Genomic DNA, 11,527 nt, shown 5'->3' on the forward strand with positions numbered 1-11,527 from the left:
ATACATGCATACGCCCACACGTACATGCGTACATTTATCCTAAGCCCTATGGGTTGCGCAGATGGTTGGCGGAGGCGGCTTGCATGTTGAACGGTTTTCCGTTGTGTGTCAATGAAAGCCTCGCTCTTACTAGGGTCTGGTCTGCCCAATAGCCCCCCAATAGCCCCAATGCAAGTAGCGATCATTGCAGAGGCAAGGTGCACACTAGCTGAACCGATCATCACCATCCCCTCTCCCACCTATGTACCTTCACATGATTTGGAGGCACTGTCCCATGTCCATCTTTTTTTTTTCCCATACTTTTTTGTTGTAGAGGTGGGAGGCGTTGGTTCTATTCTGTGCTGCACATGTGGGAAATTCGGCTTACGTCTGGACCGCCACCGCCTGCCCACCCACCTGCAATGAGTACATATACGTACAGGTAATCTACCTACATAGGTATATGTAGACATGTTATCCACGTACACGCTGTGCACTTACACGCACCTAGCCCCCCTGCATATATACATCCCCATGGACGAAGAGGGGGGAAACTGCCTTATATTATGGATTCGTTCCTGGTATGTGCCCAATGTAGGCGGGTATTCGCCTCTGCAACGTGTATGAGTATGCGATTCGTCTGCTGGAGTTGTTACATGCCTCTCTCACCCACCACGGCCAGGATTAGATAAGCTAGGTAAATCAGGTAGGTAGCTAATAGGTACCCCCTAATATACCCCTCCCCCTTTCCCCTCTTCCCCCCCCCTTCGCTCCCCCAATGTGTACATATGTACATACGTGGGCGAGTGCCAGGATGATCGGTCCCAAGTTTCTGGGGTGGTTTATTTTGAAGCTAGCGGCTGAGAAGCCCCCGAAGGAAGGGGTACCGTCGCACAGACGAACGTCGATGTATCTCATACCTGCCACACCATCTAACCTACAGGCATACGCCTGTGTACATGTATACCTTACACCGGCGAGAAGTTCAACGGCCGTAATGCCCACGGTTTCGTTTGACAATTTCTCGAGGCTTACAGATACTCTGGGAGGGCCCTGACGAATTCCAACCGGGAAGAAGAACCTGGGCTGTCTTGGGACGCGGTCCGTTTCTACGGTATGCACGGCCTATGAGTACGTCCTACTTGCCCAGGACTTAGGTAGCATACGTGCCTTCCAGATGCCCACCTGTCCGTACTTTTATGTATGCTTGTCGATGTGCGTCAGAAGCTGGAAGGGAGGCGGGGAAAAGGAGACGTGCATCGGTTTCGAGGGCGGCAGTCCGGTAGGCAGAGGTTGACAAATACTGACTGTCCGGGACATTGCTAGAGGAAGATGGCTCTCTCTCTCTCTCTCTCTCTCTCTCTCTCTCTCTCTCTCTCTCTCTCTTTCTCTCTAAGCTACTTACATATGCCGACTCTCGTAGATTGGGCATCAAGCAGACCCGCGATTGGATGAGGCTCAGGTCCGTCGAGAAGCGAGAAGGCAACGGGAACCGGACCCAATGAGAGACCCCAATCCGTCGAAGAGCGCTCCAATGGGGCAATCGGAACACTTGCAGAATCAGGCACAGATGCGCGTAGAATGCACGTATGTATGAGTACGTGACCAGCCACACCTCACCAGCCCCATTGAGATTCCCGGATATACGTGTAGAGTATACCTCCTAGGCTGCCTCTACCTAAGATAGGTATATTAGGTACCTCTCCTCATAAAGGTGCCCGCGTGCAAAGCAAAAGGTAGGTATTATATAGGTTATCCACTCCTTTCCAGTTTGCGGCTTTGGCTGTCTGCCCACTCATTGACGCAAAGGCCGCCTGGCATTTCCCCCATTCTCCCCGTCCACAGGGCGGGACCCCTGGCGGACTATTTTGATTACTGAACGGGGCCAAGCTGGGGTTGACCCTCGAGACATCTTTTCTTGTCGGGGTGTGGACCTATGTGCGTACCGCAAGTGGTTTAGCGGGGTGAGAGTACCTGGGTACCTGCCTCCTGCCTAATGGGTACTTACTCATAGGTACCCACGCATCCTGGATGTACCCAGGTATCAGTTGACCAATCCTGTCCTCATCCTGGTTCTGACCACGAGACGGATTCAGATTCGTTACCTCTCTCTCTCCCTTCGCGGCGTGCGCTGGCGACGTGCGCATACTCATACGCACACACCACACACACCTACGCCCACCGACCTCCACGCGTACGAGACATCCCTACCTCTCCCTCTATAGCACAATCATAGCACGACCACACACGGACACACAAACACACAGACACACAGACTCCATCCCAGACGGACCGATCACCAAGCGGCCAAGGGCGCGGGATATCAGTGCAGGCTCGATATAGATGCGCGTGGGCAGTGTACATACATGCAGACACCACACACAATACGCACACACGCGCCGCCGCCGCCGCCGCCGCCACCTTCACCACGCCCACTAACACGCCTGCACCCTCACCACTTGCACATACCATATACACACCTACCTACCTCACACACGCTACCGTCGTCGAGGGGGGGGGACCGGGGCAACCCCTGAGTCCAGGAAAATAGGCAATTCGACCGGCAGCTTCACTTCCGTCCTTCGTCGGCAAAGCCCCCTCCCCTGCATCCGATCCCTCGCCGCTCCCTCCTTACTTCCGCCCCGCTGGTAGGTAGAATTCCGTCGACCGGAGAGGAAAATTATGCAAGGCATCCCCTCGGAATGCCATCAGCGATCGGCGGTGACGAGTGGGATCTCCCCCGCCTGAAAGCCTCCATCGGCTTCGAGGTGAGCCTTGCGCCGACCGATCCGGGTCTCTCTCTCGAGTGGCTTGGCCCAAGTGCTCACTCTCTCCGGTTACCTCGCAGGACGATTTCCAGTATCTCTCATCGGATGATCAGCAAGATACGGGTGAGCTATCTCTCTCTCTTAGGCAACATTACACCACCGGAACCAAACGAGGTCATCCCGTCGTCTAACTAACCTCCGCCGTCGTAGAGTTCTTCGATGTGAAGTTCTACCCTTACGGAGACGTCACACACGATCCTGTCTTTGCTGCTATCAGCAAGAAACATGTAAGTAGTACAGCACCACCGTTCCTCCCCCCTTCCCCTCCCAAGTTCGGCCTATCTTCGACATCCGATGTCCAACTAACACCCGGAAGATCGTCATCTACCGGCTCTCCACCAAGGCTAATCCCCCTTATGAGCTCATCCAGCTGTTCAGGGATGACGATGTGAGTCTTCCGACCCCCCGGCGCGACGGTCCTCTTATCTCACGGAAATCACAGAAGGAGGCCTTGAACTGCAGCTGCACGTGGAGCAAAGACCCCGAGACTGAAGCTCCCTACCTGTGCGTAGCTGGCCGGGATGCCAAGATCAAGGTCTACGACGTGGTTCATGGAAAACTAGTAAAGGTTAGAGGGACTGCTTGTCTACAGTCTCTATGTATACGCCTCGGAGAGGGGCGACACGGGTAGAGCTAATTAGCTGACGGACTTTCGCTGTTTACCAGGTGCTCATCGGTCACGGAGGAGTGAGTGTGGAGAGTTGAGAGCGCTATAATCTGCGGACCGAACTAACACCCCCGTGAGGAAATAAACGACCTCGCTACGTGCCCAACCGATTTCCTCCTCATCGCGTCCGCGTCGGAGGACACTACGGTGCGCATATGGAGTCTTGACCCTGCGCACTCCAAGCAGCCATGTGTCTGCCTGCTCGCCGGCGAAGGTCACTCGTCGGGGCTCCTGACCGTTGTATGTGTTCCCTCCCGGTCGTTGGCGCGCCCCGTACCTGCTACGTTTCTAACATGCGTGCGCGTCTTCGAGGCATTCCATAATGGCGGCCGGTACGTCCTGTCCGCCGGGCACGACAATGTCATCAGCTTGGTACGGAGACAAGCCTTTCAATCTACGGAACACCATTCAGTCCATCTCGTATTGCTCACGCTCACATATAATGACAGTGGACGCTCCCGGATCTTCCGCCCAAGACGAACGACAAGAACCCACCCCAGCCAATCGTCATCCATTACCCGCATTTCTTTACCTCGGAGGTGCACAGCGGAATCGTGGATTGGTGAGCCAACATATACATGCCTACCCCATCCCCTTTTTACGAACAAGACGCTCAAAAGTTTCCGCCTTTATTTCTAACCTCTTGCACGCCCACGCGCATATGCAGTGTCGCCTTCTTCGGAGACCTCGTCCTCTCGCGGGCGTGCCACGAGGATATCATCGTGCTGTGGCGGATCGAGGGATTCTCGTCACGGGACCCGGTGCCAGCGGCGTCGGAAGCACCTACGACGAGCGATACGGAGCGGCTGACGCGGTCGGCGTTCGCACCCGCGACGGCGGCGTCGGCATGCCCGCCGCAGTACACGCGGCTGCTCGAGTTCTGGACGCCACACTGCGGCCACCAGTTCTACCTACGGTTCCGGCTCTTCCACGACCGTGACCGTCACCCGGTGCTCGCGTTCGGCAACGCCAAGGCGACGGTCTTCTTCTGGGACCTCGCCCGCCTCGGCGGGTACCGCGACTTCGTCGAGGAGCTGCGCGAGCAGCGCCGCGACCCGACGCTGCCGCCCGTCCGCCGCCCCGCCTGGCTCCAGCCCATCCAGCACCGCCAGCAGCAGAACCACGCCCACGCCCACCACCACCACGGGGGTAGCACTCGGGGCGATACCGTGGGCAGGCTGAGGGACGCGGTGAACAGCGATAAGGACTCGGTGGCGTCGGGGCGCACGGGCAGCGTCGACATCGCGTCGGTGGCGGAGAACACGACGGCCACGGCCGCCGCGGCCGCGGACTCGAGCTACTCGAGCTACACGAGCTACGGCTACCCGACGCAGCGGTACTCGCAGGAGACGCTGGACGCGTGGGAGCTCAAGTACGACATGACGCGGGTGGAGGAGCCGGTGCGGGCGCACGCGCAGAGCAGCATCACGGTCAAGGACTTTGTCGGGCGCCAGGTGGCGTGGAGCCCGCGCGGCGAGTGGTGCGTCGTCGTCGGCAGCAAGAACCTGGCCATCGTGCTGCAGCGGTGGCAGCACGCGACCGCCGGCGGCAGCCACGCGGGCGCGAGCGCGAGCGAGAGCGCCGGGGCCGGAGCCGGAGCGGGGGGCGGCGGCGGCGGCGATGATGCGAGCGTGAAGAAGGAGAATGAGGCCGATGATGTCGCGGACAGGAAGGGGAACGAGTAAGTAGGGAGAGTAGGATGAGAGGATTATTAGGTGAGAAGGGGGGATGCGAGTTTAGGATTAAGTTAGGTCGGGCAGTTTGGTAGATTTGTGACCGGAATATAGGTCACCGGAGAGACTTCCGGAGGCAGAAGGATGGGGGAAAGCAGGCTGGAGGGAGGGAGAGGAAGAGATAAACTCATCCTCTTCTTTCGTCGTCCTCTCTTCTCCTTATCCATACATCTAGATAGCATACAGGCACACGACACATACACGAGTGCGAATACTCTTCTACTCCATTCACGTCTACTTATAGACACGTGCGCGACGGCGCGGTTCGGGTAACTGGGGATTTACGCGCCTTTCTCCTCGGGCTGTCCGTCTATATCACGCACACGACCCCCGTCCAGGGACTCCGCCGTTTCCCCCGAAGTACAAACGCGGCCGCCCTCCCAGCTGATCCGTAGTCGTCGCCTGTCGTCTGGCCGCAGCCGCGGTCACTCTTCCCTCTCCCAGCACCTTTTCGACCTGGGGCCCCCTTTTTGTTTTCCAGAGGCCGAGCCGACTCGGCGGCTCCCTCCCCTGCCTACTAGTAGTCTTCGTAGAATAAAAAAACAGACCCGACCTACCTACCTATTCTGCTGTAGTACATACACACTCCTACCCATCTCTATATGTACCGCCCATCCGCTTGCCCAAACCCCTCACCCCCCTCCCCCCCCCTACCGGCTGGCCTAAAACCCAAACCGTCTACCGGGGGGGGCTATTCGGTCCGCGCGCTGCCGCGGGCCTCCGCCCGCTCGCGTCTGCCTCGTCTGTCTCCGTCGGCGGTGATGAGGGCCGCGACAGGCTGACCTGCCTCAGGGGGCTGCTCCCGGTCCTGTCGTGGTGTTGGTCGTTGTGGCGGCGATGGTTGCGGTGCTGGTAGTATTGGCTGTCTGACGCGCCCAAGGGGGGTCGTCGCGGCGAGGGTTCCCTGGCGTCCGCTGGCAGCAGCGCTGACCGGGGTCCCGGCGACGGTGCGCGGGGCAGCAAGCCTGGGCTAACCTCCCCGTCGTTGTCGTTGTTACCGTAGTTCTCGGCCTGGTGCGGTCGCTGCCGCTGTGGCGGCAGCGGTTGCCGATCTTCGTGTTGGCGCTCGGCCAGGCCCCCGTCCGACGACGCCGTCGTCGACTCGCTCGCCTCCCAGCCGCCCTTGGCAAGCTCCAGCTCCGAGAACTCGTAGACATGGCCCCGCGGCGGGATCGCGAATTTCCGCGAGCTCTCGAGGAACTGGTTGTACTGGCTCGCCTGGGCCATCTCGTACTTCCGCCGATCCTCCTCCCCCATGATGCTCTCTACTCGCCGCGGGAGGTACACCGAATTATTTCCCGTTGTCAAGAAGCTATCCACCGACTCGCGATTCTTGAGATCGTAGCGCGACGCGGGCAGAGCTTTGGAAAGGTGGTCATCAGTCGCATAGGGGAAGCTATAGGTCGATTCCTCAGGATAGATGTAGAAGCCGTCGGCTTTCTTTTCGGGGGCGGCAAACTTCCCTTCGGCCTTGACTGGAGGAAGGACCTTGCTCCTCGTCCTCTTGACCCCACTGGTCTCCTTTCCTTTGCTTCGCTGGCGCTGCACCTCGGCAGCGGGGATGAATGTCTCCGGTACAACGTTGAGGTCGTCGCCCGCGTTCTCGGCCTGCTCGACGGCCTGTTGGGGTGTCGTATTCGCGTCGGCGGTGGCGGCATCCGCACGAGGTCCACCCCAGGTTCTTTGACCGGCGGTGAAAATTCCGTACACCATATAGTACCAGTTGAAGAATGGGTTGAGGATAAACATCATGGGATAGAGCCAGATCTTGTACCGCTTCAGCTTGAATCCGAAGTATATCATCATCAGCCAGTTCAACCCGAGGGAGATGGCGATGAAGCCGACAGGGAGCTGGTCAACCCTCATGGTCGTGGTCATAATCGAGAGCATCATGATGAAGAACAGCAACGCTGTCGTTCGAATTGTGTTCTGCATAAATCGCACCACCAGCAGAATGGGGTATCGTTTCCAAAGACGCCAGTCGGTTAACATGCACACCTCGTTGGTGATGAACCCGAGAAACCACCTACGCCGTTGCTTTATAAGTGACTGCACGGTTTGGACGGCCTCTGTTTTGCAAAAGGCCGAAGTGCACATCTGAATCTGGTACCGTTTCTTCGCTCCAATCATGAAGAGATGGGTCAACCAGCGATCCTCTCCTAGATGACTCTTGGCGAAGTCGAACAGATCCTCGCACTGCTCGGCTTTGTCGGCGAAGTAGTATTTGGCCATCCGGCGAAACGCCGAAAACCGGAGCATGGTCAAGGCACCCGGCAAACAGGTGACGGCGCCGCACCCAGACTCCACGGTCCTCTCAAATAGCTGGCCATGGATGTACTCCATGTCCTGAAGCAGGGTAATGACACTATGTTTCCTAGTCGTCGAGGTGATGACACCTGTCATCGCTAACATATCCCTGCTGTTCCCGGGACTCAGCTCCATATCATAGACGAAATTTTGCAGGCACACGCGATCCAGAATGCAGTCCGAGTCGATGAAAAGAATGAAGAGGTTGTCGTTCCGCTTCAGGTACTCTTTGTAAACTTTGTCGATCAACCTGAAGGTCGCCTTCTGGCAGTGACGCTTCCCACCGTGAGGGAACCGAGAGACGGTGATGCGAGCGGACCTATAAGTGACGTCGATGCTCTTAGGATACGACTCCAGTGTCAGAGGCACCCCAAGCTTCTCGATTGTGTTGAGGTACAGCTCATCTTCTTGGTCTCCATCGAACGACAGAAAGACATGGATGCACGAAGGGGGGTAATCGCAGTCCACGACCGAGTTGATGGCGGTAACAAGCACCTCAGGCTCCTCCTTGTAACAAGGCATCACGATGACGACCTTCGGAGCGGAAACTTCGTCCAGCACTTCTTTGACCCGTTTCGTCCTCCCAAGCTGATGAGTGACGAGCTGGTAGACGCAGAAGAGCCACGGTATGGTCAGCAGACCCGCGAAACTCCAGAAAGCGAACCACTGCAGCACGTTGACCATATCTTCTGGCCAGTATTGCGTAATTTGACCGGGGAGAGGTAGAGTGACGATCATGATCGGCAGGAAGATGAACCTGGCCCCGCGTTAGCAACAGCAGAGCAAGGGAATAAACCGTCGGGGCTAACCGAAAGCCGGTAAAGAGAATAGCGATGACTACTGCCAGGACCCTAATCGTCCAGTGCTCTGCTTTCTGGAACACCTTGACTAGACAGTACAAGAACGCAGCGAGCCACAAAAACCATTCAAGAAGGGCAGCCAACATCATGACCCCCACGATGGCGGTGTATATGATCTAGCACGACATGTTAGCGCCGCTGCATGAAGAGGCTCATTCATGCTTTCGCCTCGTCGGATTCTGGGGGGTATCTTACTTCGTGAACCGGCCATTCTGCCGTGATAGCGCGCGCCATTTTCGGAAGGGTTATGTCGAGCAATGGGGTTTGGCCGAATAAAGGCGACGGCAAGGAGGGGGGATATGCCGACAAGATAAAGTATTTGAGTTACGATCAGGCCTCAGGTTCGGGTCCAGGCTTCGGCGTGGCTTCCGTCTCACACCACCATCGTTATGGTCTTGGGGGTTGCTGGGCGGTGAGGGGCTGCGCTCGTCACACAGCGATATATATTTACGGCGGCCTGCAGAAAGACGCAAGGGAGTCTCGTGTCGAGCGGTCGCCTGTGGAAAAGGACTACAGCTGGCTTGCGTCCTTGTCTTAGCTCTCCTGCAACGCGTGAGACTGTTGTCGTAGTGGCTGACGCCGGTGGCGGTTGTTTTGTTCCAGATCTCGAGATGGGGTAAACGGCCCCGGATACCGCCGTTAAGGTAATGAGCGAGCTGAATACTGGTCGCAAAGGAACGAGACTAGCGGGTATAGATCCTCGTACAGAAATCGACGCCGGGATGAGCGATAGTCGGCCACACTGACGCCTTTTATACGGAATCTCGTCGATTTTTAGAGACACTCCTCTCACTCGAATTATCCACAAGCCGGGAGCGATGGGGCGACTACTGTGCTGGAGATACTCTCATCATGGATACGAAATGGGGGCTAAGACGATGCCGGTAGGCACTCTTCGTGCCGCAGAGAGGAGGGAGGGGGGTATCCGTCGATATAATCAAGTGAATGAAGGGCAGGTGGTAGGTCTACGCAGTCGAAAGAGTGAATAGAGCCGCGATTCTCGGCGATGAGACCAAACAAAAATAGCCAACGGCGTTTGCGAGAGCCCAGGACGGTTAAATAGATGACGGGTAGGTATATGTCCAGGTAAGCAGCTCGCTAGCTAGGGTAGAACCAAGCCAGCGAGTCCCTCGCGTAGCACTCGGAACGATTTCTGAGATCTAGATGTCTTCCTCGGGGGTGACGGGTACGAGGCCTGCAAGTCAGTGGGACCTGCAGATAGACTGCATGTATACCTGCCCTCACCCCGGCACCGCCGTCCTGCGGTATGTTCGGATACAATGACGGGTACGGGGATGCGGATGGCAGGTGTTGATGACCTGAAGAGGGTGTTGTTGGTCGGAGGTATATTACGGATAGCTAACAAGCACAGTGGGAGGGGGGGCCGAACGTGGATGTGCATGTATGTGGGTGTATGGAACGACAATACGGGTGATGAAAACCCAAGCTGAGGTCCTTAGTTAACGTAACTGTCAGGCAAAGTGGCCAAGTGTCCGAGACCTGAGCTCTGACATTAACCAAATCAGAGGCTGCCATCGTAGGCCCTGTCGACGGCCGACGGGTGCCAGGGAAGCAAGAAGGCCGTCAGAGATGGCGTCAAGCGAGCGAGGTGGGGAGCAGGGGTATGGGTGGCTTTCTGCGGACCGCCTAGGCGGTAGATGAGTCGATAGACGAGCGAATATTCGGGTATTACTTTTGCCAGGACGATACTAATAAGACAGTGGCAAAACAGGGTAGGCAAATAGACAGCGAACTCAGTGGGGGGGCCGAGAAAAAGAGAGCTAGCTGAGTTGGAAGGTTGTAGGTAGTTTTCCCTATTCCTGTAAGTCCATGTGGATATTGGAAGTGTTTAGGTAGGTGCCGTGTTAGTTCAACTTGTTTGGATCCAATCTCTGGGCTGCTTGTTCTCCCGTGGATAGGTAGATACTCACCTGCCAACCTGGATAGATGCTAGATGGCACTTACTCGGACGAGGCCGTTATGAGAGTGGAGGAAAGATTCCTCGGCCTCTGGATGTTCTTAGGGGATATGATGGTGGCTCCAGGCCCGCCTACCTCTCGACTCTTCAGAAGCTCGACCTCGTGAGAACTGACTACTTTACTTGAGGTACCTACCTACCCTGGCAACTCGATGGCTTCGAGTTACATCCCTACCTACTGTTTACTCGGTACCACTACTTAGCCAGTCTTCGCTAGGAAAGAAACCAAACGGATACAGGTGCGCAACTAAGCGACAACCGGACTTTTCTGTCCCACCATCCAGTGAGGTGGAGAACCGGTGACGAGAAAGGAAAAGGAAAGAGAAAAAAATACAGACAGGTGCAGGCGATCGAGGAGTAAGACGAAGGGGGAAGGGTAGGTAAGGCGAGAATGAGTCGGTCTCGCATACCCAATCAATCTCGCAAGCTGGGCGGCGTGTTGCCGTTTGCTAACGAGCAAGCGGGCTGAGCATGCGCTCCTTCGCTTCAGCCAGTATGTGGAAAGGGAGCTGGAGCTGTGCGCCGACCTCGTCCCATCGAATGTAGTAATAATGTACTCTTGCCCTTACCGGGCCGTTTGACTGGAAGGGGGTCAATGGTTCGAAAGAGAAGACTTCGGATGCCAACGAGAGATCTAGCAACCAAATCCGACTGGGCGAATACGAGCACTGAACGTGTGTCAAGCCACGACGCTCAATAATAGGCGATGGGCGCCAAGGCAAACACATTGTATCCATATATGGACGGGTAGGGAGGAGAATGACCGAACAGCTGCCCCCAAGACAGTCCCCATCGCCGACGGCGACTGGCAGCGAAGCGGGTTTGGATGCGGTCCGGGGCCCCATCAGGTCTGGTCAGATCCATTGGACGAGGGAGGGTTGTGTGAGTGAATGTCAGGCGAACGCGCAGAAGAGAGAGAGAGAGACAGAGGAATAGAGGGGAGAAACCGGTCGATGTCGATGCCGGCGCTAAGATCAGGTAGTTTACTGGGCTTTGTGGGGGGGGAACAGAACAAGCTCACCTCGCCAGCAGCAACGACCCACCGAGACGGAGGTGACCTCATAAGCGTCGCGGGCGGGTTCCTACCCTGCAGAGCCCGCGTTACCTAATAACTACCACTACTAACTACCACCTACCTGTACTACTACCTAGGTAGGTACTACCTACTCCTAACC

At 56.6% G+C, this 11,527-nt stretch overlaps 2 protein-coding genes across 2 annotated transcripts; one reads left to right on the top strand and one right to left on the bottom strand.

Annotated features, from left to right (window-relative positions):
* Positions 1–2,377: 2,377 nt before the first annotated feature.
* Positions 2,378–5,420, top strand: GGS23DRAFT_551539 (WD40 repeat-like protein). The gene is made up of 10 exons (XM_051515359.1): positions 2,378–2,747; positions 2,828–2,870; positions 2,958–3,034; positions 3,124–3,195; positions 3,250–3,375; positions 3,474–3,494; positions 3,553–3,714; positions 3,787–3,846; positions 3,924–4,036; positions 4,142–5,420. The coding sequence occupies exons 1-10, from the start codon at positions 2,682–2,684 to the stop codon at positions 5,157–5,159; spliced, it is 1,758 nt and encodes a 585-aa protein (XP_051375384.1). The 5' UTR covers positions 2,378–2,681; the 3' UTR covers positions 5,160–5,420.
* A 217-nt stretch (positions 5,421–5,637) lies between these two features.
* On the bottom strand, positions 5,638–9,170 carry GGS23DRAFT_282255 (glycosyltransferase family 2 protein). The gene is made up of 3 exons (XM_051512562.1): positions 8,570–9,170; positions 8,324–8,490; positions 5,638–8,271 (listed from the first exon to the last, which is right to left on the bottom strand). The coding sequence occupies exons 1-3, from the start codon at positions 8,606–8,608 to the stop codon at positions 5,886–5,888; spliced, it is 2,592 nt and encodes an 863-aa protein (XP_051375385.1). The 5' UTR covers positions 8,609–9,170; the 3' UTR covers positions 5,638–5,885.
* Positions 9,171–11,527: the final 2,357 nt, after the last annotated feature.

Source organism: Durotheca rogersii (assembly GCF_024521655.1).
Source record: "Durotheca rogersii strain YMJ 92031201 chromosome Unknown GGS23scaffold_3, whole genome shotgun sequence".
Classification (NCBI taxonomy): domain Eukaryota; kingdom Fungi; phylum Ascomycota; class Sordariomycetes; order Xylariales; family Xylariaceae; genus Durotheca; species Durotheca rogersii.